We start from the raw sequence: 27,389 nt of genomic DNA on the forward strand, positions 1-27,389 counted from the left end.
CTTTTTCAACACACCATGAGGGCTGAATGTCATTCTCTTTAAGTGTATATGTTTTCTCTAACTTCATTATCTGTTTTGCCAAATGCTGTTATTGCTTTGGATTTGAAAAATGCACAAACTTTACAAAGTTACAAACCATATAGCTTCCTGTTCTGAATTAAAAAACACAACCAAAGTGGAAGGGACTAAACTTGCTGATCTGGTTAATCAAGTAAATTTACAAACCTTGAGAAGTGGCTTATTTCCATGTGAAAGTTTTTTCTTGGCTCTGATCCACAAGCGAGTTTATTCATGACACTGATTTGAATTATCTGTCTACATCTTTTCAAGCAATATGCTTTAAGTCTAAGATGATTCTTAAGATCAATTTCCAGTTTGTTTAGCTAAGTGTATGTAAGCAGCATAATAAAGAGTTGAAACTAAAGCAGTAAATTTGACTAAAAACCTCTTTAATTGGTTAGTGTACTGTGGGAAGGCTCTCTTTGACAGTAGCAGCTGGTGTTTCCAGTAGCTGCTGCAGTTACCCATTTGTTCACCTTCCCACGGACAGGGCCTGTCACCTTCTTGGATTTGCAGAGAGGAACAAGGAAATTGGTGTTCACTGCAATTTCATTGTACCTTCTTCCTCTTGTTCCAATTGCACGAAGAAGCCACATGCTCTCCGAGGAAGGAGCATGGTGGTGCTAAGACCAGTTTGAAACAGGGCCACTTGACTATTAGAATTGGTAGCTGCTACAGTCATCTGATGGCTTCCCACCATATGGAGTCTCCAGTTCTGGGCACCACAATTTAAGAAGGATATTGACAAGCTGGAACATGTGCAGAGGAGGGCAACCAAGATGGATAAAGGGTGTGGAAACCAAGCCTTATGAGGAATGGTTGAGGAAGCTGGGTATGTTTAGACTGAGAAGAGATATATCTCTTCAAATATCTCAAGGGCTGCTACATGGAAGAGGGAGCAAGCTTGTTTTCTCCTGCTGTGATTCACCAAACAGGTTTCCTGGAGGAGCCCACAAAATCTGATGAAGGAATCATAGAATCGTAGAGTTGGAAGGGACCCCAAGGGTCATCTAGTCCAACTCCCTGTAATGCAGCAGGAATCTCAACTAAAGCATCCAGGACAGATGGCCATCTAACCTCTGCTTAAAAACCTCCAGTTTGAATGCATTGGTTTGGGGTCTAGTCTCTGTAGCAGGAAAAAGGAAGCCTGCGCCATCCTCCATGTTTTGGTTCACAACATTTCTGCATCAGTATGATTGATTGATTGATTGATTGACTGATTTACTGGTATTTATTTTGAATTCTTCACGGAAATTCACCAGGATTTTAGTGCTCATTTATCCTGACATGCACAGCTTGTATGCAATTTTAGCTACTGTACACATTATTATTTTTGCAAGCAGTTCCCCCTCACTGTAATGCATTTTTGTTTTCACCAAAAATACGCTTTTAAAAATTATTATAATTATTTATTAAATTTATGCACTATCCCCTAAAGTCTGCATTAAATTCGGAGAACTGCAAATTTTGAAGGACAGCTGTGTTTCAGTTTGCGTATTGTTTCGCTGAGTATTTAAAAAGAATTGAGTGAAGTAAAGTGTGAACTGAACCGAATTTTTTCCGCCTTCCCCAGCTACGAAGGAAGAAAATTAAGGAACTATGCCCTGAGAATATGAGGGCAGCACACGAAGATACTCAAGGGCTTTATGTCTGCAGTTGCTCAAAATGTCGTGACGGTTGAGTTTCCTTTTATATAACACTTCAGTTAATTCTGATAGCAAGGGTTGTGAAGCTAATCATGGTTACCCCATAGGAGATGCTGGGAAGGAAATGGAGGCTAAGGAATTGTAATTTACGCAGGGTCAGTGAGTGTATGGCGAAGGTGAAATCTGAACCCAGGGCCCTTTGATTTTTAGCTTAAGCTCACAAAGCTCAAGTTTGCAGATGACACCAGATTGGGAGGGGTGGCTAATACCCCAGAGGACAGGATCACACTTCAAAATGACCTTAACAGATTAGAGAACTGGGCCAAAGCAAACAAGATGAATTTTAACAGGGAGAAATGTAAAGTACTACACTTGGGCAAAAAAAATGAAAGGCACAAATACAGGATGGGAGACACCTGGCTTGAGAGCAGTACATGTCAAAAGGATCTAGGAGTCTTGGTAGACCACAAACTTGACATGAGTCAACAGTGTGATGTAGCAGCTAAAAAAGCCAATGCAATTCTGGGCCGCATCAATAGGAGTATAGCATCTAGATCAAGGGAAGTAATAGTACCACTGTATATGCTCTGGTCAGACCTCACCTGGAGTACTGTGTCCAGTTCTGGGCAACACAGTTCAAGAAGGATACTGACAAGCTGGAACGTCTCCAGACGAGGGCAACCAAAATGGTCAAAGGCCTGGAAACGATGCCTTATGAGGAACGGCTTAGGGAGCTGGGTATGTTTAGCCTGGAGAAGAGAAGGTTAAGGGGTGATATGATAGCCATGTTCAAATATATATAGAAGAGGGAGAAAGGTTGTTTTCTGCTGCTCCAGAGAAGCGGACACGGAGCAATGGATTCAAACTACAAGAAAGAAAATCCCACCTAAACATTAGGAAGAACTTCCTGAAAATAAGAGCTGTTTGGCAGCGGAATTTGCTACCAAGGAGTGTGGTGGAGTCTCCCTCTTTGGAGGTCTTTAAGCAGAGGCTTGACAGGCATATGTCAAGAATGTTTTGATGGTGTTTCCTGCTTGGCAGGGGGTTGGACTGGATGGCCCTTGTGGTCTCTTCCAACTCTATGATTGTATGAAATGTTGTTTCGGTGGAAAGGGGGGCAGAGCACTTTTTGGGGTTAATTTGTGGTTTTACGTTCTTATCTTTCTTTAGGATTTTTATTGTTAATATTTTCTTTGTAGAGGAAATGTGAGATATTTCATGTATCTTGTGTTCTTGGCATGTTTTTTGGGGGGGGGCTGGTTTTCAGTTGTTTTTATAGTCTGTGTTTTGTTTTTGTCAAGTATTTGAGACTTCTATTTACTGTAAAAAGTGACTGACGAATGAAATAAATAATATAAATACTTGAAATAAACAAGGTAACCGATGCAAATGCAAAAGGAGAGCTCTTTCCCTTTGTGCCTGTGGTAGCTGTGTGGGGTTGCTGCTGCTTGCCAGATGTTTTTAAATACATCTGGCTGTGCATGATTGCGCATAAATTGTACTAGCAGATAAAACGTTCGTTAAAGTTTTTTTAAAAAAAAAATACCGAGAGGTGGAGGATGGAAGGTGCTCTTTCTATTAAAGTATTTCTTCTCCCCTTTCATACTCTACTGCATAATGTCTCTGTTTTCCTGGCACCCTTCATGGGCCCAAGATTCATTGTTGTATTACTTGGCTTTTTTCTTTTGATGGGCCCAAGATTCATTGTTGTATTACTTGGCTTTTTTCTTTTGAGTACTTCCAAATTTTCACTATCTTCTGGTGGGGTTCTGTTACATGCTGGCAAATTGAGGTTGCGCAATAACAGCTGATCGGGAGGTCTTGTTCAACAAAAAAAAAGTTCCCCGAATGGTTGGACTTTTCCCAGTAAGAAAATGTCACGTAGAAAATGCACTGGAAAGTGCACGCTTGCTTTGACACAATATCACCCCTCACAAACTGGAACGAATATTCATTAAATAGGCAGTGTCCTCTAAACTCCCTTCAAACAGATTGCGGAATGCCTTCCTCAGGGAGGCTCACCTGGCACCTTTGTTACATATGTAATAGGTGCCAGGTGAAAACATTTCTCTCCAACCAGGCTGATAAACATTCTACGACTTATTAAGTGCATTTGTAGGAGGGGGTAAGATTATTGGCTTGTTTTTGTTTTATTATGCATTTTGTATTTTGTTTCTGTTGTGAACTGCCCTGGGATTTTCGGATCAAGGGTCGTATACATTTTTTAAATAAAAAAACAGATCAGAACGAAAGCTCAATAAATAGGAAGTGCTCTTTCTGCTTCTTACCTGGGGGATACTTTTCGGTTTCTCTCTCCTTTGCTTGTTGGATAATGAGAGTTTGTGTGCTGGACTGATCTCTTTTATGCTTTCCCGAGCAAGGCCTGACGGGCACCAACACCAAGACCTTTGTGGCACCAATTAAGGCTTTCCTCTTGTCCCACCCCCAGGCATGGCTTCCTCTGTGCACAAAATGTCCAGCCCCCGTTGGAGGATTTGTAGTGCCAAATCACGATCCTGGATTTGCATGAAGTCAGGGCAGGATAGAGGGAGCAAAGAAGAAAACAGGTTGCACAACGCCACCGACCATAGCATAGGAGTGAGAAGGCAGGGACGCTCACTAGTGGGGGTTTGAAGCCACAGAAGTTTGAGTAAAGCAGGGATGGGGGAAATGAGGGAAATGGTGGTTTTAAGCGAAGGCAGAAGTTTGAGTAAACTGCCTTCATGTTGTTGGCATCTGTCTGTCTCAGGAGACAATGAAGAGGTGCACCTTGGTGTGTGGGTGTGTGTGAAGTCAGACTGTTGGAGAATCTCATGCTCTACCAACCGAGTTAAATTGTTGACTATACTTGTTAAGAATTGATGCTTTTGAATTATGGTGCTGGAGGAGACTCTTGAGAGTCCCATGGACTGCAAGAAGATCAAACCTATTTATTCTTAAGGAAATCAGCCCTGAGTGCTCACTGGAAGGACAGATCCTGAAGTTGAGGCTCCAATACTTTGGCCACCTCATGAGAAGAGAAGAATCCTTGGAAAAGACCCTGATGTTGGGAAAGATTGAGAGCACAAGGAGAAGGGGACGACAGAGGACGAGATGGTTGGACAGTGTTCTCGAAGCCACCAACATGAGTCTGACCAAACTGCGGGAGGCATTGGAAGACAGGAGTGCCTGGCGTGCTCTGGTCCATGGGGTCACGAAGAGTCGGACACGACTAAACGACTAAACAACAACAACATACTTGTTAATAAGTGGAAACACGCTGCCCTCTCCAAAGATGAGTTAGGTACACTTGCTCATAAGTTAGCTACACCTAACTTATGTTAAGTACACTTAAAGAACCTCCTTAAATCTTCCCTGCACCTGCTACTTTCATAAATTTATATAATACATACAGCCATACCTTGAGCAAATCGGCTTCCAAACACCGCAAAAAGTGAGTGTTCCAGTGTTTTTTGGAAGCCAAACTTCCGATGCCACATCTGCTTGAGTGCAGGAAGCTCCTGCAGCCAATCAGAAGCCGCGCCTTGGTTTTTGAATGGTTTAGGGAGTCGAACGGACTCCCGGAATGGATTAAGTTCAAGCTACCACTGTATGTCCATTTCACGTTCAATCTATTTGGAGTGAGCAGTTTGTGGCAACAGACCTGTGGCCTCTTCGCTCTCTCTCACACGAACCTGTTAAGGGTAAGCATAGCAGGGCAACCACATACAGTATGTCCTGTGCAAAATACCATGTCTTTTTGTTACAAACGGCTAAAACTGGTTGAGGTTTACTGTGGCTCTTTTTACTGGCCTTTTCAAGCGCAGGAGATGTGTCATAGGCCTGTGACTTCCTCTAGGCTTGGAAGAAACAACAAGAAGCGATATGAAAATACGATATTGTTATTTCATCCACTCGCATTGGTTAACCGATAGAAAGTAGACTTGCTAGGTCTGGGTCCTCACTATATTGATGCGGAAAGAACCCACGTTTTGAGGACACCTCATTGTTGCAGCTATGCAGTTTTTAATGCACCTGCTGACAAGTGTTGTGTGGCTGGAGTGAACCCAAATGTCAAACCGTCCTAGCCTCTTCAGCACTGACAGAGCTGTCTGCACTGCCTCCATATATCTCTCTTTCACCTTTCAAAAAGCCAGCACTTTTTTTCCAGAAAGAAAGCAGTATCAGCAACACATGCAGCTTCAGTGGAGGACTTCCGTGTGTCCCCACTTTGCCTTGTGGCATTTAAAGAGCTACTGACCCTTTTAAAACGGTAGAAAAAGCGGCAGATAAGTTCATGCAGCCGCCATAGTACTGTAGCGACTGCCTCTGTGCGTCTCTACCCCCATTGTTCAGTCCGGACACTGAGGTCCAGCACCAAGGGCCTTCTGGCACTTCCCTTACTGTGAGAAGTGAGGTTACAGGGAACCAGGCAGAGGGCCTTCTTGGTAGTGGCGCCCACCCTGTGGAATGCCTTCCCATCAGATGTCAAGGAAATAAACAACTATTGGACTTCTGGAAGACATCTGAAGGCAGCCCTGTTTAGGGAAGCTTTTAATATTTGATTAATCATTGTATTTTAATATTATGCTGGAAGCCACCAAGAGTGGCTGGGAAAACCCAGCCAGATGGGCGGGGTATAAATTATTATTATTATTATTATTTTATTATTATCTGTGCACTCATAACTCAGAGAAGGAGCTGCCCCTTGCAACATGTGGGTAATGCTTGCCGTTCTTCCTCCTTAAACACCCACCCTTCAGATTCTAGCAAGGGTAGGGAGATGCACAAATACTTAGGGGATCTTAAAATGTGGTTAGCCACTCACTCAGAAACCTTGCACGTGCAGAAGGGCTGTGTCTCTGTGGTAGAGCACATGATTTGCATGCATAATGTCACAGGTTTGATCCCCAGCTGGTGGGGCCGGGAAAATCCCCTGTCTAAAACCCTGGAGAGCTGCTGCCCATCAGTGTAGACACTACTGAGCTAGATGGACTGATGGCACTATAAAGCAGCTTCCTCTGTTCCTCATTCCTATTTTTGGCGCTCTTTGGTTTGTTAAATCAGTCTCTTCTCTGTTCTGTACGTTAGGAAATGACGTGTCTTAAATATGAAGCCGGGAACGGGCTTTGACTTATTGCGAAAGTGTTCAGAGGCTGTGTGTCCATTAGAAACAATGTGACCGCTAATATAAGCTGCAGCTACAGCAGGTTTTCTAGGATTGTCAGCTGATTAAAGAATTTATCCTGCACCCTTTTTTACTGATTGGTCACTCATTCGTGAACCAATTAAATTTGAATAATTGCACAGGTTACTAAAACTTCATTACATTATTTATAATGTAATAATTTATTACATTTATAAAATATTGAAGGAAATATATGATAACATTTCAATTAATAAACCAACATTATTCCTTTTTTTAGAGGGAAGGATAAGCTTTACAATCTTTTCCTCATTCATTCCCCATCCATTAACACTGTAAAGCCAAAATAGTCTCAGATAATAAATGAGCACACTAACTTGCATCACCATTTGTTTATATTTGATTAAAAGGACCTTCCCCTCTTCATTCTGCTACATGTATTTTTTAAAAAATTAAAAAATAAATTTCAGTTATACATTTTCCCCAGTAAATTATCCACCGGTAAAATAGTACCTTCATCAACTTCACTTCTCCTTTCTTGGCTCTTAATTTTCTCATTATTACTGCATATTCTATTCCAACCATTTAATCCCCCCCCCTTTTACATACTACTTCGACTTAGATTATACTGTTGAATTTACCTTAATCCTCCTGCTAGGATTTTCACTAGTTTGCAGTTATTTTCCAAGTATTCCACAAATACCATTCCTCTTTATAAACTCTACCCTCTTATTCGGCTGGTTAGACCTGCTAACTCTGCATACTCCCATCATTTTAAGCTGCCATTCCGCCTTCTTTGGGACCTCTCGCACCCCCCGTTTTTGGGCTAACAAAATCAGAGCTACTGTAGTTGCATACATAAATATTCTGCAACATGTTATTGATACAGTAATAGTGCATTAGTAGTAGTTAATTTATACACACAATTGTTAGGGATTTATTTTTATTTATTTTATTATTTATTATTGTATTATTATTATTTTATTTCACCAGTTATATCCTGCTCCATTGTATTGAAAACTTTAATTAAAAACATTGAAGACAGTTACGGTGAGAAATTTAGTGCAGCAATTTCTGGAGGACCACAGATGTCCCCGTCCCTGTCTTTAGACCATTGGCCCATCTGGCCCCAGCATATATTCCGCTGTGACTGACGAGAGATTCTCCAGAGTGCCAAGGAGCGATCTACCTTTCCCAGTCCTGCCACCCAAGATCTTTGTCACTGGAGCTGCCAGCATCCGAACCTGGGAACATTCAAAACAGTGCAGTACTGCTGAGCTGTTGCCAAAAGTGAGGTTATTGTCTTTGCATGATGGATTCTACTTTACTTTGGTCCTTAGTGATTTAGAGAATAAGAGGCACAATCCATCTCCTGCACCAGCTTGACTGGAAAGACCGAGAACTACAGCACTCTTCTATAGCTGCAACTCATTTATCACCAGATGTGCCAGCAGATGTATGGCCTCTGCTTAAACCAGCAATGCTACATCTCTTCCTCCTCCTCCTCTGTAATGCCGGGGACTACAAAAATGCATCGCATTGCATCACTGTGCTCCAAGAGTTTCCCTGCCTCCTCCTCAACTTCATTGGGGTTCAGCAAACCCGGAACTTAATGATGTAAAATGACATTGCAAAAAAACCCAGGCATCCCTGGGAGAAGGATTTGGGCTGCTGTTTTGTTTTGTTTTTTTGCAGCAGTCCTATGTCTGTTTTGTAGCATCTCGTTCTGGCCTCAGTGCAGCTTGGGTTGGAGGAGATTATTGTGCGCCAAGTCTTTCCATATGTTCCTAGGGACTGCCTTACCCGTTCATTCCATTAATCACACAGCACACTACAGTATCCCTATTGTTAGGTTGCCGTGTTTGGGATTGTTCCAGTGGAAAACTTCACTGCAGCCATTGTTTTTGCCCATGATTTTGAAGCTTTGGGAGAGAAATGTGTTCTGAGTGGCTATCCCATTTCTGTGAACCAAAGCCCTTGTCAGCATTTGCTAAAGATGCCTGTAGGTTTTCCTAGTGCAATTGCCTAGATCCCCACCTTGCATACAAAAGAAACAAAAGCTGAAGATTATTTTGAACAAGTCAGATCAAGGGTCTGTTTGGTCCAGGATCCTCTTTCCAACAGTGGTTATTTCAATTTGGAGGGCCGCCTGGACTAAGTTGGTGCAAGTGTTCATTAAGTGCTTGTGACAACGCTGATGATGTCATGTGCATTGGGGGGTGCTATGCCACCCAATGGGGGTATAATTACACACAAACAGGAAGGCCTGTAGCTCAGTGGTAGAGAATCTGCCATCAAAAGGTCTCAGATTTAGGCCCCAGCATCTCCAGGTTGGCTAGGAGAGATTCTGTCCAAACCCCTGGAGAGCCATTGCCAGTCAGTATAGAAAATATTAAGCTAGATAGGCAAATGATCTGACTAGCACATTTCATGACAGGATGCTACTACTGCTGAGTCCTTAAAGGGAGGACTTGCATGGAACTCACTAGCATCAATGCAAGTAGGAAGGAGACTTTGGAACTGGGTTGTGTGGCTTTGCATGGGATTTGATCAAGGCTTCCTGCAGAGATGAAAAAGGGGAAGAAGGCACACCTTGCATTTTCAGAGTACTGGTCCGATCTGAAAGCATTCCTACCCTGATCAAACCAAATAGGCGTCTTCCTCTCCTGGGCGGAAAGCACAGTTTTGCAAATTTGAACCCAGGAACCCAGCTGGCAGATCCTCCCAACGTGATATGACCAGTAAGCTTGCTCCTACCTTGAGAAATGAGATGTCACTAACAAAAAAATTTGATAAGGATAAACACATTGACATTCATATGTGGCACATTGAAGTTTATTTTTAAAAAGGAAGCCAGCCCACCTCGAACTGTGGTTGGAAAGAGAATATTGATTGCTGAGTTTCAGTTCTACTAATATGCATGCCTGTCATTTCAGCTGAAGGGCGCCGTGTCTTCTCTTATAGACATATGTTAGCTTTCAGCCTGACAAGGGGATTGTCCAGACCTCACCTTGAAACTAGTCAGGTTCAGCAGTTGTGCAAGCTAAGTGCATCTTATTTGGTACGTGAGAATGCACACTTGGCCCTGAAGAGAGAAGAGAAGAGAAGAGAAGAGAAGAGAAGGCATTAGAACCCCCCTCTCCCAGTGTCCATGACAGCTGGGTATATATAATGAATGCTATTGCCTTTTTCCCCATCGAGTGTTGCAGGTCCAGCCCACCAAAATTGAATGGTAGGGATAAGTTTTTGAATTACACGTTCTTGATTATAGCCTTAGCAGCATTTACCAGGACAATGGTCAGCTGCTCAGAAATCTTACTATCTTTATTTTTTATCTTTCTGATATAACACTGCAGCAGTATGAGAATTCTTCCGCTGTTCTGAACGAATTCCAGCGGGAAGGGAATGATGACTTCTGGTCTCAGCCTGTGGAAAATGCACGGCTGCGTGTGTGTATGGCTTGTGGAAGGGATGTCTCCTGTGGGTTGCAGAGTAAATGCTGCTGATCTGCAGCAGCTGCGTTAGGAAGATAACGCTCCCCCGCCAAAAAAGAAAAGGCACTTCTGTTGCAGTCGGGCTTTAGAAGCTCTCCCTGTGTAGCAATCTAGAGAACTCTTTTAACGTTATGCTTCCCCAATTGTGGAAGCAGTTCGAGTTATAAGCCCTTTTAAAATGAGTTAGCCATTGTGCTGCTGCTGCTCTTGTCTTTAGTGAAAGTATGAAACGGCCTAAGCAGATCATGCCGGCACAGCTTAAAAGGTTTGCTATGCTTGAGCTGCTTGCACAGGCCCACCCAATCTTCTGCTCTGATTATTTACTACTGCTTCCTAGCACAAAGTGGCCTGGTTGGTGTATCATCGCTTTGGTGGCATGGATAGCCAGTGAAAACCACATCTGCAGAGCCGGAACTCCACATTGCAGTGTGCCGGTTATGTGGTTGGGCTGCTTCATTCCCATGTTGGCAGCCCTAATAAAGATAAAGAGGTAAAGGGACCCCTGACCATTAGGTCCAGTCGTGACCGACTCTGGGGTTGCGCGCTCATCTCGCATTATTGGCCGAGGGAGCCGGCGTATAGCTTCCAGGTCATGGGGCCAGCATGACAAAGCCGCTTCTGGCAAACCAGAGCAGCACATGGAAATGCCGTTTACCTTCCCGCTGTAGCGGTTCCTATTTATCTACTTGCATTTTGACGTGCTTTCGAACTGCTAGGTTGGCAGGAGCTGGGACCAAGCAACAGGAGCTCACCCTGTCACAGGGATTCGAACCGCCGACCTTCTGATCAGCAAGCCCTAGGCTCAGTGGTTTAACCACAGCGCCACCTGGGTCCCTAATATAGATAAAGAAGAGAACCCTAATGTCGAATTGTGGGCTTTTCCAGACAACCTGCTTGTTTAGCATTAGTCTTAGTTTGCAATACAAAAGGTTACGCTAAGTTTGGTCTCTGTAGAGCATTTGTTCTGGTTTGCTTGGAGGGAGGTCATACGACAATTAGCATTCGTCCTGATTTCTTCCTGAATTATACATCCTCCCATTAATCATTTTCCCACCCCATACTTTTCCATTCATTTCCCTGTCACTTTCCTAACCTCAAAAATTCTAGAGGTGTTTTTTTTTAAGGATCTATTGCCCCAGAGTGCTATTGTCCACTTTAATTTCACAAACCTACATACAGTATCCTGTATTTATTTTGATCCCTCCCACAAAATACTGACAGTCGGGAAGCAATCAAGGTGTTATAGTTATAGGTACCCAGGTGCACTGGACATCCTGTACTTGGGCGGAGGCAATTTCAAGTGTGGAAATAGTAGACCTTAGCTTCTTGCATGAATTGTTTTTTTTATCTCTCTGGGCTTCCCCCTAAAGTTTGGCCACATGGATGCCGTTGCTGTTGAGTGTAAGCAATGGGGCCCTCTGGGGATGCTCTGCTCAACCACCAGAAATCTTCCTGGACTGGCCTGTGCCCACAACTGGTTGGTTCTGTAGTCTGTATGAAGGTAAAGGGACCCCTGACTATTAGGTCCAGTCTTGGACTACTCTGGGGTTGCGGTGCTCATCTCGCTTTACTGGCCGAGGGAGCTGGCGTACAGCTTCCAGGTCATGTGGCAAGCATGACTACGCTGCTTCTCGCAAACCAGAGCAGCGCACAGAAACGCCGTTTACCTTCCTGCCGGAGCGGTACCTATTTCGCTACTTGCACTTGGATGTGCTTTCGAACTGCTAGGTTGGCAGGAGCTGGGACCGAACAATGGGAGCTCACCCTGTCGTGGTGATTCGAACCGCCACCTTCTGATTGGCAAGCCCTAGGCTCTGTGGTTTAGACCACAGCACCACCTGCATCCCGTAGTCTGTGTAATATAAGGCAATTACGAGCATGAAGAAACTCTACTCCATACAATGTTTGTGTTGTTGTTGGTTATAGTTTGCATAGTGGGAAATATTGTCTTTTGTTACAAAAGCACCCCATGTCTCAGAATGCAGGTTACACTATGGATTGTAAAGCAGTGGTGTTTCATTGGGTCAGCTGCAAGCTGTGAAATGCTAAAACAGTCTACTGCTTCAACACCCTATTACTGAGACACTTCTCTTGGACTAGCTCAGCTAGGAGGAAGTGGCCTGGATCATGGTGATGGTGGAAAACGGTGGGCTGGTGAAAAGTCACACGTAAGGAAGCAGCAGAAATTTGTTTCAGTTCATATTTAACGTCGAATCTGCTTAATTTGTAGTGTGTGAACTGAAAGTCTGCCAACTCTGAGATCTGCAAATCTCTGGATTTTGCAATGCACTTCTCAAACCAAGTATTGTGTGCAGAAATGCCTTGGCGCAAAGTGTGCATTAAAAATGTATATATTAGTGAAAATAACATACAGAAATCTTTGCCTTGCAAAAAATATGTATATTAGGCAAAATTGCATACAAACACAGACACCCATACATGAAGGGGGTTGGACTGGATGGCCCTTGTGGTCTCTTCCAACTCTATGATTGTATGAAATCTGCCGTAAAATGCTTGTGAAGTTTCATGAGGACTTAAAAAAGAATGCAGACTGTTGTGGAAATATGAAGAACTGAATTTAAGATTGGAAAAAGGAGAGACTACCAGGTTTGATAGATTAACCCACCCATATACACACAACCTCTTGCTTACCATTTTGGAGTCATTCCTACCACACTTTTTAAATTTTATTAAAATGCAAAATCAAGCATACAACAAAATCATAACCGAAAACAGGTATGACATATAAAAGCAGACCACTTCTTTAAAAGTGTTGACTGCATCCACTTTCTAAGTCATGGGTCTACATCCACAACATGTAGATTGGTCCTAAGTTAGGGAGCCTATACGCCAACAGCATGGTTCTGGGAAGATTATGCAAAATAAATGACTCTTTCTTCACTTTGAAAGGCAGCAGAATTGAAATGTTCTTTACAAAAGCTTGTTTTAGTGTTTATGAAACTGGAGAAAACACACCCATCCTGTCTGCTTTTGATGTCCTGCCCACACACTAATTTGGGTTGTGAAATTATTGTTTTTGATGGAACATTAGCTGGTTTAATGTGCGCAAATGGGTCCTTATTGTTCTTTTGCATTCTACATTTAATGCTTTATAATGGAATACTTCAAAACATAAATGATAAAGTTTGTAAAATATTACCATATCTCATTTCGTTGCTGCTTTGAATTTGCCAAAGACAGCCAATATTAGAACATTATGCAGGGTCTTCATAGAACTAAGATTCCAACAGATTCCCCTCAGCATATTTAGAGGGGAGATATCGGGGAATTTCCCATATGGATCACAAATATATATTTATATGAATGCAATAAGGGTAGATGACATTACATACTATCTGCTGATTTGCCCCCTGATTTGCCCAGAGGAAAATTTATATTGCCTGTTCTTAATTGGCTTCCAGGTTGATCTGCACAGAAAGTGACAGTCAAACTTCTTGCCGATAAATGTCTATACATTACACACCTGGTAGCCAAATTTGCAAATGGCAGCCAAGAAGTTCCGTTCCAGCTATGTGAATGCACTGCAATCTTAAATTCTAATGTTGTAAATTTCTTTTATGCTGTAAACCATAGCTGCCAAGTCTCCCTTTTTCCCCGGGAAATCCCCGTTTTTCCAGCTGTTCCTAGCTAAAAAAACGGATTTTTTTGTTTTTCCCCGGTTTATTCTGGCGCGGCGGCCATTTTGGAACTGGGCAAAGCAGCATCAAAAGTCACTTCTGAGCATGCTCCACCCAGTTCCAAAATGGCGGCAGCGCTACTTCCGGTCTGCTATTTCCGCCCGGTCCCTTATTTCTCTGACAGCAACTTGGCAGCTATGCTGTAAACTGCTACAGGTTACGTTGTATGATTTTAGAAGTTTTCCTTTTATTCTCTGTCGTCCATTGTATATGCCTTTGGCTATATACAATAAAATGGACTGGCATTGATTTAAAACGTTAGAACAAGTAGCTATTATGGGACTACAAAATATGCCGTTGTGCTAGGGTGTTACTTCTATAGTTTACTTAGCAGCTGTAAAACTCTTCCCAGAATCTGTAAGAACCAGATTGGAGGCCCCGGCAGTTCCTGGGTGGGGTGGGAGTGGGGTGTTCTCCAACCCAGTAGAGTGACCCAGAACCAAGGACTTGAGTTGGAGATGCGATAATGGCCAGCAATGCTACTACATGGCAGTTCCTGCAGAAAAACTGCAAGCAGCATGGGCATATTGAATGCTATTAGCAGACGCCAATACAGCAGGACATTAAAACACACACACACACACACACACACACACACACACACTTAAATGAACTAAATTGAGAAGGGGGGCATATCTTAGTAAGCACATGTTTCTGTATGCATATGATCACAGGTCAATAACTACCGCCTCCAGTAAAATGATATTTGGTAGCATGCTGGACCCTTCTTCTATTTGTCAGGGGTCTTATAAAGTCTCTGCTGGTGAGAGTAGGTAATACTGGACAAACTGGATCAATGTGCCTGGATATAGAATCCACAAAAATAACCAAACTTCTTATCACTTGCTCAGCATATTTTCATTGTGAGAGTGGGCAGATGCTATTCAATGGCCATCTACACTAACTGGCTTTCATCATGCAATGTAAGTCAGTGTTGCAGCAGAACTGTTCAAAAATAGCTGGGCAAGTACAGTGGAACTTCAGTTCCTGAACGCCTCCATTGTCGTACATTTTGGTTCTGGAACACCGAAAACCCAGAAGTAAATGCTCCCGTTTTCAAACGTTTTTCGGAACCTGAATGTGTGACGTGGCTTCCGCTGAGTGCAAGAAAGTCTTGCAACCAATGGGAAGCCTTGCCTCAGTTTTCGAACGTTTCAGAAGCTGAATGGTCTTCTGGAACTGATTTCATTCAAGAACCGAGGTACCACTGTAGTGGAATGATCCGCTATGAGCTCAAAAAGCTTCTTTACATGACGTTGGGCAAATGGTCCAGTATTATCCAGTATTATCTGCACCAAGAGCTGTTCAACAGTGGAATGGACTCCTTTGGGTAGTTATGGACTCCTTTATTGGAGATTTTAAGCAGATGTTGGGTGTCCATCTGTCTTGGATGCTTTTGTTGAGATTCCCGCATTGCAGGGGGTAGGTTGAGATGGCCCTTGGGGTCAGGGGCGTACCCAGGCTAAAAATTAGGGGGGCAAGGGGCGGGAGGGGAGGGGCCACAGTGGGAATGTGGGCGGGGCTACGTTGCCTGCGCCTCCCCGGTCTTCCGAGGAGGCGGCCCCAGGCTCCCGCTCCCGGCGCGAAGCCCCAGAGGTGTGCGGGGAACGCGAGCCTGTGGCTGCCTCCTCTGCTTACGCTCCCCACTCCTGCTTAGCGCTCCTCCGCTTACGCTCCCCGCACGCCTCTGGAGCTTCGCACCGGGAGCAGAAGCCTGGGGCTGCCACGCCTGCGCCCCTCAGCCTTTTGCTTCTAGGGGGGGCAATTGCCCCCTCCTGCCCCCCCTGCCTACGCCCATGCTCGGGGTCCCTTCCAGCTCTACAATTCTGTGATTCTATAATTCTTATATGGAAGGGGATCCTATCCTTTCAACTGTTGTTGGACTCCAGCACCCATCTGCTTAAGCCAATATACCCAAAGGTCAGGGTATATTTTTATTAAAGATTCATTGAATTACAAAGGTGTGTGCAGTGTCACTCATATTATAACATGTATCTTTTTTGCAAATCAGTTTCATTTGTTAAGAAACTAAGAAGAAAGAGGGAAAACGAAGTAGATAGGGGATGGGAGGGTGGATGGGGGTGAGAGTAGGTGACGATGTTTCTGTTTTGCTTCATATATGTAGGGCTTGATGTCAGCTTTGTTTGTGTTGGTACTCCTTTATTTGCTTGTGTTCTTTTGATGGTGAGAGAGATTTGGGTTGGCCAAGGATGTAGTTGTTCATTTGTGATTGGCTATGATGGTCTTTGTTTTCATGTGTGAGTGGGGTGGGTGGGTATTTTGGGGTCAGGTTAGCCATACTGATTTGTACGCTGGTGGTAAATTTTTGTCATTATCTTGTTGGGCTGCGTGTGTGATAAAGGGGAACCATACCGGGGTGAAGGCATCCTCTTCTATTTGTCCCCGTGCCAGTTTCAGCTTGTTGGTTAGTTTTTCTAATAAGGCTGTTTCCCATACTACTTGGTACCATTGGTCCATGCCTACACCTGACAGGTCTCTCCAATGCCTGGTTATGACACTCCTGGTTGTTGAAAGTAGGTGGGTTATGAGGTCTTTGTGGTCTAAATGGGCATTATTATCCTGAAAGATGTTTAGTAGGGCCAATTCTGGGGTAATTTCTATTACTTATCCGGTTATCCATTGCCTTTTTGTTAATGCTTTTCATTTGCTTCCTTTGCAGTGAACAGAGTATTTGCCAAGCCCGGGCGTCAGTTATGGTCTACGACGATACCAGCAAGAAATGGGTGCCAATAAAGCCCGGCCAACAAGGCTTCAGCCGAATCAACATCTACCACAACACTGCCAGTAACACATTTAGAGTAGTCGGAGTTAAACTACAAGATCAGCAAGTGAGTAACTGCGGCTTCTTGCAATTTCCTCTCTGTATGTTTTAAAATAAAAACCAGTAAGCAGGGCCTGTGGTTTTGTGCTTTAAAAAACAACAACCCCCAAAACTATATATATATATAGTCCCATCTTTAAGCCTGTAGCCAGAATACGCTGAGCGTAGATGTACAAAAGTCTGCAAAAATCCAAATTATCTTTCCAAAGGCTGAAAAAACCTATGAAAATCAAAAGGAAACTATTTTTCCGAAAGAAGAAAAGGTGATGAGTACTACCACAGAATACCTACTCATTGGCTAACACTGGGGTGGCGAACACATGATACATTTATTGCACATTCCTCCTATCTCCAAATCCTGGAATGCCCCTCACAGAGCTACAATTCTCAGCAGCTTTGAACTCCAGTTTCCAAGATTATTGGGGGCTGGAATGTGCTTTAATTTTATGGTATGTATGAAGGCTGAAACTACATTTGATTTTTTTGTTTAAAAAAATGCCCAGATGGCAACACTGTGTGCATTCCACTTAACTCTCATCAGCTTGTGGTAAATAACACAGACTGTGTAACATTCCACTTCTCTGTCCCCTCTGAGGGTTTGGTGAGTGGCTGGAAAGAGACCCCCCACCCCACCCCAAATCTTTTTATTTGTATAAGAGAGACGCAAATCAGTATTTTAAAACCCAGAGAGGTGTCTTCATCTGATTACAGTAGAATGAAGGGAGAGCTTTGGGGCTTTAAATTGAAAACGCTGAGTGTGTATTTTTAAATCTGCCATTTCATTGGCTCCGACTACTTAAGCCTCCCCGGGTTCTGATAATCTTACATGTGTGACCTCATCGTAGTTCATGAGCTTTGTATATTTGCGGTGGTGGTAGTTGTGAAATCAGGTTCACAACTACTATAAAGAGTGTCCCCCCCCCCCATGCAGGGAGTCTGTTCTGCATATTTATTTGTTTGTTTCATAACATTTATACACCGCTTAATTGTAGAAAAAAACCTCAAAAGTACGGTAGTTCGCGGGCTCTCTGTACGTTAGATTCCTGAGCGATACAGAACCTAAAGCATAGGACAGATTCCTCAATTCAAGCCTTCTGGAACCAATACCTGGGGTGTAGCTCAGGCCCAGAATAAGCAAGGAATGGTTAAGCAAAATCTGGGCTGCTTCACAAATGATTAAACTGACAAATAATTTTAGGGAGAGTTTTCTTTGTATTTATAATGCTTATCCTGTTAAATGTGTCTGTTTAAAACATTTTTAAGATGTGTTATGTGTTGCTTAAATTTTTTATTCATGTTTAACTTTTATGTATTTATTAGATTTATATACTGCCCTTCATCAAAAGATCTCAGGGCAGTTCACGAGATAAAAACGCAAGATTAAAAACACAAATAAAAAACAAGAAAACAGTAGCCCCCTCCCTCTCACAAACACGTTTAAAAGGCTGAAGAATGTTAATCAGCCAGAGGAGGAATATTTTCTTCTGGTGCCTTAAAATGCATAACGAGGGGTCAGCCGAACCTCCCTGGGGAGATAAAGGTAAAGGGACCCCTGACCATTAGGTCCAGTCGTGACCGTCTCTGGGGTTGCGGCGCTCATCTCGCGTTATTGGCCGAGAGAGCCAGCGTACAGCTTCCAGGTCATGTGGCCAGCATGACAAAGCCGCTTCTGGCGAACCAGAGCAGCACATGGAAACGCCGTTTACCTTCCCGCTGTAGCAGTACCTATTTATCTACTTGCACTTTGACGTGCTTTTGAACTGCTAGGTTGGCAGGAGCAGGGACCTAGCAACGGGAGCTCACTCCGTCGCGGGGATTCGATCCACCGACCTTCTGATCGGCAAGCCCTAGGCTCTGTGGTTTAACCCACAGCGCCACCCGCGTCCCTGGGGAGAGCATTCCCCAAATGGGGAACCACTTCAGAAAATGCCCGTTCTTGTGTTGCCTCTAGGAGCTCCACAGACCCCTTATGGAGGTGGCACATGGAAAAGGGCCTCAGAGGATAAACACAGAGTCTGGGTCAGTTTATATGGGGAGACGTGGTCCTCGAGGCCCCTTAAGCAATAACAAAAAAAACATTTACATGGGCATTAGCATGGAGAATAGCGTGGGAATAGGCTCCCCACTTCATAGAGGGTGGCTAGGCCGGGGCAACAGGGGTGTGATGAAGGAAATGGCAGCCCCACACATCACGCCCCCCACAATTAGAATTGTATGAGGGCCTTAATGTGTGATTAGAGTGAGGGATAAAAACAAACTTTCATTATGTCTTCTGCTGCTGTTGCTCTCTGATATAAAAGCATGGTAAAATATTAATACAAGGAAGGGGGGAGGCAGGCCCCTTCCCTGCAACTTCTTTTATGTAACACCGATGGAAGAGGTTTCTGAAAAAAGAAGAAAGACACACTGGTCCTTTTCCCTCGTGCAGCTGATTTTCTCCCTTCCTTCCATTCTTTCTTGTCCCTTTAATATTCATCTTCCCCACTTTATATTTCAGGTAGTGATCAATTATTCAATTGTGAAAGGACTAAAGTACAACCAGGCGACACCAACATTCCATCAGTGGCGCGATGCGCGGCAGGTCTATGGGCTGAACTTCGCCAGCAAGGAGGAGGCGACCACGTTCTCAAACGCCATGCTGTTTGCCCTGAATATCATGAACTCTCTGCAGGATGGAGGTAAGGAAAGCTGGCAGTCATCTGCCTCCCTTTTCCTCTTCTTTCTACCTGTCTGCCTTCTTGTCGTAACGGTGCTTTGCTGGACATATTTTTGGGTTTTTTTGCTGCATTCTTAGTGCAGGATCTACTTTCCACTCCAAAGCAAGCAAGTAAGGGTGGAGAAGATGGGCACCTTGGTTTTTAGAGTACATTTTAAAATGTGCATTCCGCCCCTTTCTGGGGCATGCTCGTAAGATTCTGGAAGTTTTCAGGGTGGCACAGCTCAAATGGCATAAAAACTTTCGTTATGCAATTGTGGTGCAATTTGCAGTGCTGGGAGTAAAGTCAGTCTTGCCATGTGAATGGCAAAGCCAAGTGGCTGCTCTTTGCCCAGTGTTCCCTTTCACCCAAACATGAAGGGGTAACTTCAGGCTGCCATTGAAAGAATAACCAAGGAATGTACTTCTTTCACGGACAAAAGCAGGTCTGTGGGACAGTTATGGCTGCCTGCCAACCTCTTTCATGTTATATTTCTCTTTGGTGTTCGTATGAAATGTATTGCCTTTGACATGTGTGCTCCAGAGCTGTAAATCCATTGCACAAACTTTTATTACAATGTCTGACCACCCGAGATGGGGGTCCGTTTGTGCAGCAAAAAAAAGTAAAACACTTCTGGGCAATAGAATTCTGCTGTCCCCAGTTTAAGAGGCTATAAGATGACACACACACACACCCAGTTTTGCAGGGCTGATGTGCAGTTATATATGAACAGCACGGAAGGCTTCACATCTTGGCTAACCACTGCAGCCAAAAACAGCATCCTTGGACACTTGGAGTCGAAGAGATTCTTGCTGTGAACATGATCTTTAAGCTGTTCCATTTTTCCAATAGAAACTGCACATACCTCTGGCAGCTGTTTCATCCACAGGGGGGAAATACCTCCTGTGTGGAAAACTGCAACCTGGGCTGGCAGTTTTAGTCAGTAAAACAGTACAGAGGGAAAGTATAAAATGCCCTGTCCTTCATTGCTGCAAGGATATTTGCTGAAATTCATTTTTTTTTAATGCACGCAACAGTGGGAGATGCAGTAATGGTCCTTGTTACTTAAAAAGCTGAATGCAAGGTTTGGGTGACTCCAGTGCTGCTGCGTGAATTTAGGTGCTGGTTGTAGGGTGATTTATTTACAAAGCAGCAGTCTGATCATAATTAGTGTTGGGGAGAAATGTGGTAAAGTTCATACCTTACTTAAGTAACTTTTCCTAAAGCAATAGATAAATGAGTAAGCTGCCATCCTTTGAAATTTGCATTTCTCTGAATTTTGCAGCGCAGTTCGCTAGCCCAAGCTATGTGCACAAGAATGCACATTTGTATATATGTAAATGTATACATTGGTGAAAGTGGCATACAAAAGTGCATGATATTAAGGGAAATGGCTTGCAACAAAATGTGGAGAAATATGGAGAACTGAAATTCAGACTGGAAAAATGAGGCGCAACGAGCAACTAGAATTGACATCTCTAATCATAGTATTTATTGCTTAATTTATTTCGAGTTGCTTTCCAGGGTGCCTTGTTTGTCTTCTTCCTCATGACATTTCAGTAGTTAATTCTGAAAACTAAAATTGAGCTCGCTTGCTCTCTCTCACTCTCTCTTTATATACGTATCTTTACTGGTATTCTATGACTGTTTAACAGCATGAAAAATGCAAAGCTTAGATAGATATTTAGCCTAAAATTTTTAAGCATGCTAATTTGGAAGCCAAGCTCCAATTAAATCAGCAGGGCCCAGGTTGAAATGAACTTGTTTAGGTCTGTAGCTTTATGAACCTCATGAAAGTTTATATGTGAAAGCCCAAGGCTCAGGTTTCCCCAAGTCTATTTACATTTGGCTGCAAACATTGACCCGGCTGCCTCCCACAGTGGAAGAGCCTATGTGCAGTATGTGGCTTCTAGTAACATGACCCTGTAAGCCCCAAAGTCTTACATTCTGGACATCGGCATTTGCTCTTAAATGCTATGGAGACTATACTAAAAGTTCTGTATCATGTGTTCAGGTGATTGGCTGCGGGAGGTTTGTGCCACAGGCATAAGAAGACTGGTTTCCAGTTGAATGGCAGAAGGTTAACTCAGGTAGCTGCAGGTTAAGTTCCCACGTCTCCTCCATAGGCTTCGGAGGGGATCCCATATCATATGTGCCAGCCACTTACAGTGCAATGTTGGCACACTGCCCATTCTGCCCTTGCAAGAACCCTGCGAGATGGTAGATTTGAGAGGGGTCGGACGGTCCAAGCAGTGCCATATCTAACCATAGCTTTTTCTTGGTGCACATCATAGATATTGTGTGCCTCCTATTGCCGTTGGTGTATAAACTATGAGCAGTCAAACTAAAAATGTGGTTTGAAGGATTGTGGTTTGGTAATCTCAACATGCATAAACTCTTTAAATGTTCCTCTTCAAGCAGGCCTTTGCCTGTTTGACATCCTGTGCCCTTTTAAATGTGTTGTGGGAGGGGAAATCATTGTTATGCGTTTTGTGGTTTTTATATTGTAATTTTGTGCTGTGGACCATCCTGAGATCTACAGATGAAGGGTGGTATACAAATTCAATCAATCAATCAATAAAAATAATAGTGTTACAGAAATAGGGAGGGATCCCCCTAAACACTAGGAACGAATAAATACCAAGATTTTGATTGGGATATGGATTAAAAAAACTAACTGCAGAGCTGTGCCAGACAGGGAATTCTTGAGCTGCCTTATGCAAACCAGCCAGCCTGGCTGAGGAAAGAGCAAACTACAGTATTGGCATTACAATAGAGAGCAATTGAGGGTACTTCTTGTCTCAGGTGTGACCAGAGACTGGAGATTTGGAAGGCTGCCAGGGTCACTGCTCTGGCGGAGAGCAAGGTGCTTCTGGGAAGAAGGAGGAGGAAGTAGGGGGGAGATCCATCTTGGAGGGGGAGATGAAAGGGTCTCCTGCACTGCTGTGGAACATATGTTGCACAATGAAAACCATAATGTTTGTTTCACATCAATGATAACAGCTAGTCAGACACAACAGAGAGAGATTGGGTGCCGTAGCTACACCCCTGGGCCCAGGATCACTCAGAGCCTGAGTGCCATGACAGAGAAGGGATTTGAACATTGGCTTCCAAGATTCAAATCTGATATGCCAAATTGGACCTTCATGAACTGCCCCAAACATGGAAGTTTATATAGTTAGGACTGTGAGCTTAGAAGTACCTGGTTTGAATACCATCCCAGCTATGAACTCACCAGTTAGCATGCCACCACGTGCCTGAATTAGTTCCCACCATCTATATCCCCGGGGGGGGGGGGGGGTATTCATGGTCTGACATACATCGTCATCATCACCTGTTTCTATGTATTAGTCTCTTGCTACGTAAGGAGTCTCTAAGTGACGTGATTTTTACAAGATATAGATCATTTCTAAAAAAGCAGCTAAAAAAGCCAATGCAATTCTGGGCTGCATCAATAGGAAAACAGTTCAAAACAACCTACAATCACAGAAATCAGGTGGGTCCTAAACATAATACATCACTAGTATCAAAAGCCAGGTGTGTCTTTGGCGTCCGCTGAAAGCAGTCTAATGAAGATGACACCTGGCTTGAGAGCAGTACATGTGAAAAGGACCTAGGAGTCTTGGTAGACCACAGACTTGACATGAGTCAGCAGTGTGATGCAGCAGCTAAAAAAGCCAATGCAATTATGGGCTGCATCAATAGGAGTATAGCATCTAGATCTAGGGAAGTAATAGTACCACTGTATTCTGCTCTGGTCAGACCTCACCTGGAGTACTGTGTCTAGTTCTGGGCACCACAGTTCAAGAAGGATACTGACAAGTTGGAACGTGTCCAGAAGAGGGCAACCAAAATGGTCAAAGGCCTGGAAACGATGCCTTATGAGGAACGGCTTAGGGAGCTGGGTATGTTTAGCCTGGAGAAGAGAATGTTAAGGGGTGATATGATAGCCATGTTCAAATATATTAAAGGATGTCATATAGAGGAGGGAGAAAGGTTGTTTTCTGCTGCTCCAGAGAAGCGGACACGGAGCAATGGATTCAAACTACAAGAAAGAAGATTCCACCTAAACATTAGAAAGAACTTCCTGACAGTAAGAGCTGTTCGGCAGTGGAATTTGCTGCCAAGGAGTGTGGTGGAGTCTCCTTCTTTGGAGGTCTTTAAGCAGAGGCTTGACAGGCATATGTCAAGAATGCTTTGATGGTGTTTCCTGCTTGGCAGGGGGTTGGACTGGATGGCCCCTGTGGTCTCTTCCAACTCTATGATTCTATGAATTTCACTTATAAAAAAGAAACTACCACGGCTATTGCTTTCAAAATAATTATTGTCTTTTGAAAGGAGGAAGGCGCTTAACAGCTCTTTGTTCGCAAACCAGAGTGTCTTTTCAGAGCATCGTAATCCTCTTTGTGAGGGCAGTGTGCCCTGAAAAGTAGGTTTAAGAATCTTTTTAATAAATAAACAAACTGCAGGCAAGCTATAATTTAGGAACAGTTTCCCCTCTAATATTCTCTATAAGGAAAGGTTCCAGAAGCATAGCCGTGCTGAGTCTGTTACAGCAAAACCCAAAAGACATCTAGTTGCACATTAAAAGGTTTATTCTGGCATCTTGCTTTCGTAGACAGTCCTCAACTGGCAGATGTAGTTGCACAGAAACAAGCATGTCCACACACAGAGACACATACTATATGAGAGAAAAGCCGTCTAAGAACTTGTAGTTCTCCTACTGCCTGTATCCATCATTACTGTATCGAAGCCCGGGAACTGTAGTTTCTTAAGGGTGCTGGGAACTCTGGTTCTGTGATGGGGAATTCTGGTTCGTGATTTTGAGGTTGAGGGTGGAGAAATTTGCTCAAAATGTGCTTAAAATGTATGGTCTGTGTGCACAGTCAAAAGTGATAAGACAAAGTTTTCAAATTGTTACGCTGAATGTGAATTCCAGAAAGGAGTTTCATTACGGTTCCTTATTGTGATTCTCAAAACCAGTTCCTTTGAGTTAAATACTAAGTTATTTCACAAATGCATAGGCACGCATCCCCCCCCCATTTTCCTAAAAAAAGAGGGATTTGTATTGTTTTCCTGGTGCGTGTAGAGTGCTTTCTAAAAGAAATGGAAAAGCAAACTTACAAAGTAAGCTGTAATGTTGGCAGTTCAACATAACGCTGGAGAAAAAGCAAACATATCAAATTGGTGTATTGAGTTTCTTGGAATATTTTTGGGTCTCCTATTTTTAACATTGGTTTGTTTCATAAAACTGGCTTGTCCACCCATAATGTTTAGGCATTTCCGAGGCTTACAGTAGTTCAGTCAAGTGTTTGACATCATCACTCTGCCTGCTTACTTAACTCAAACACCCACTTGTATGACCTAAATTAATCAGTTGGGTGGACTGGGGTAGCGGGAGGAATTCTTAGCACTCAGCGTGCTTTCAATAGAGCCTGTTTGTTTTAACTGCAGAGGAACTTTTTGGACACACCAGCCTTAAATTTAGAATGCTAAAAAGAGGACAGCGCTTCACAGTTTTTCAGTGACTGAAAACGTCTCCGTCAGTTTTTTGCTTTTTTAAATTACAGGCATCATAGGCTTACAATTTCTCCAAAATAATAGCCACGCAAGGGGAATGCCTTAAATTAGTTTGTTGCGCTGTGGATATGCTATCTTCTTATTTTTATTTTCCACCTCACTGTGTTTCGTTAGCTCACGTCCAACATGAAAGGATTTAGGCTGTTAAAATAAAGCTCGCCGTAAGTTAAAGCAACATTAATCATTTTGCCCTGGTTGTGGGCTTCCCATTGTGACGTCTGGTTTGCCACTGTGAGAACAGAATGCTTGGGTAGATAATTCAGCTGGCATGATCCAGCATAGCTGTTCTGATATTCCTATCCAAGGGTCTTCTTGCTAGACAATTTTACTGGGTTTTCTTTCTGGCCTGTACTGAGGGCAGGAGGAAAAACTGTAATAAAGCCCAGGGCTTGTTGTTCTTTCCCACAGAACACAGTGTAATGTTATGGCATTCAACCTGGAGGTCACAAAAATCCTAAGAAAAAGGCCCTGGGTTTTTTCTTGTCGCATGACAGTGTTCCTGTTAAAAAAAAATAAACTTGTTTATTCCAAGCAAAAGCCTTCCTGACTGCTCAAACATATCATCATAGAATGGGTACCTTCAGGCAGTCACTATTTTGTGGGTGAAGAGGATTAATACACATACCATGAATTTTTGTTGTTGTTGTTTAGTCGTTTAGTCGTGTCCGACTCTTCGTGACCCCGTGGACCATAGCACGCCAGGCACTCCTGTCTTGCACTGCCTCCCGCAGTTTGGTCAAACTCATGTTCGTAGCTTCGAGAACACTGTCCAACCATCTCGTCCTCTGTCGTCCCCTTCTCCTAGTGCCCTCCATCTTTCCCAACATCAGGGTCTTTTCCATGGAATCTTCTCTTCTCCTGAGGTGGCCAAAGTTTTTTTTTTTAAGTGGATTTGCAGCACTAATCCACTTTAATCTGTGTTAATTGTGCAAACCTAAATTCATGGTGGCCATACTTTGGCCACCAGGAATTTAGGTTTGCACAATTAACACACATTAAAGTGGATTGGTGCTGCAAATCCACTTTTTTAAAAAAAAACACACATACTTTTTGCAGTTAGGAAAGTGACAAGGAAATCCTTTTTAAAAACTGCAGGTTATCATTTAAACCCTCTATAACACGGGTGTCAAACACAAGGCCCGGGGGCCAAATCCGGCCCGCCAGACCTCGTCATGTGGCCCGCCGAGCGCCCCAGCCAGCAGGACCCAGCAGTGGGACCTTGCTGCTGAAGCGCTGCGCCAACAAAGCGCCGACAAACAGCTGGGGCCAGGGAAATGCTTTTTGCCCCTGGGTCCCTTCGCGCTCTTTTCTGGCGCTGAATCAAGGCGGCGACCCCCCCTTCCCTTTCTTTCTTCCTCTCTCTCGTTCTTATTCTTTCTTTCCCTCTCCTTCCTTCCTTCTTTATCTCTGTCTTCTCTCCCTCTTTCTTTTTCTTTCCTACAACCGGCCCTTTGAGGGTGACCAAACTGCTGATGCGGCCCCCGATGAATTTGAGTTTGACACCCCTGCTCTATAAGCTTTGCAAAAGCAAATTAGGGTGAATGCACTAGAAACACATTAAGTGGACAAACCCAATATAAAGGATTGTTTTATGTAGGGTTGACAGTGGTCAAAACTCCAGGTAGTCTCTCAATTTTTATTTGAGCTACAGTGCTCCCTCTCTCTCTCTCTCTCTCTCTCTCTCTCTCTGTATCAGTCTGCAGCATTGTCCTAAATAGAACATCTTTTTGTTGTGAATCTAGAAAATCCAAGACCAATTCCCACCCCCATGATGTCACCGTTTCCTTTTTTTACATTTAACCATTCATTGAGAGGCATATGGAAATGTTACAATGCAGAGCGAGATCTGGAGATACCCTGTATTAGGCAGGCGTCAGAAGTTTGACTTAAGAATATAAAAGCCCTGCTCTATCACAATTTCTACAATTATAACAGCAATCAAAGTGAATTCCCTTTAATGGCACTAATATCCCACTAACGGTACGAAAGTAGAGGGGAATTTTTTTGGGGGGGGGGCTCTGCCTTCCTTATTTTTAATTGAGACTTTCCCCTTAATTTCTTAGAATTCAGAAGAGATCTGGGTGGAATTGACTAGACCAGAGTACCTTTTGGTCTAGTTAATTTCAGCCGTAACAAAGGCTGTGCTTACCAGTTGTGCTGGTTCCACTTTCGAAGGGCTTACTTTGGCTTTCCTTGAAGTGCTAAGGCGGTCTGCAAAACAAGACGTTGTGGCGAAACACAGGAAATA

The 27,389-nt window shown here is 43.4% G+C and overlaps 1 protein-coding gene and 1 long non-coding RNA gene across 18 annotated transcripts in view; one reads left to right on the top strand and one right to left on the bottom strand.

Moving 5' to 3' along the window:
• Window positions 1–27,389, top strand: part of EVL (Enah/Vasp-like) — a 149,603-nt gene that overhangs the window by 60,304 nt on the left and 61,910 nt on the right. For 15 of the 17 annotated variants that reach the window (XM_088655408.1, XM_060271873.2, XM_088655473.1 and 12 more), the window contains exons 2-3: window positions 16,704–16,872; window positions 19,363–19,543. In XM_088655408.1, the coding sequence (XP_088511534.1) occupies window positions 16,704–16,872; window positions 19,363–19,543 (350 nt within the window). Of the gene's footprint in view, window positions 1–663; window positions 893–16,703; window positions 16,873–19,362; window positions 19,544–27,389 lie in introns of those variants that run through there. The other 2 variants (XM_088655457.1, XM_088655391.1) reach the window with 2 other exon arrangements.
• LOC148687731 (uncharacterized) lies at window positions 24,141–27,347 on the bottom strand. Its single transcript, XR_015946596.1, has 3 exons — window positions 27,291–27,347; window positions 25,767–25,999; window positions 24,141–25,640 (listed from the first exon to the last, which is right to left on the bottom strand). It is a non-coding gene; the product is annotated as an uncharacterized LOC148687731 (long non-coding RNA).

The sequence above is a fragment of the Zootoca vivipara genome, chromosome 1, assembly GCF_965207765.1.
Source record: "Zootoca vivipara chromosome 1, rZooViv2.hap1.1, whole genome shotgun sequence".
Classification (NCBI taxonomy): Eukaryota; Metazoa; Chordata; class Lepidosauria; order Squamata; family Lacertidae; genus Zootoca; species Zootoca vivipara.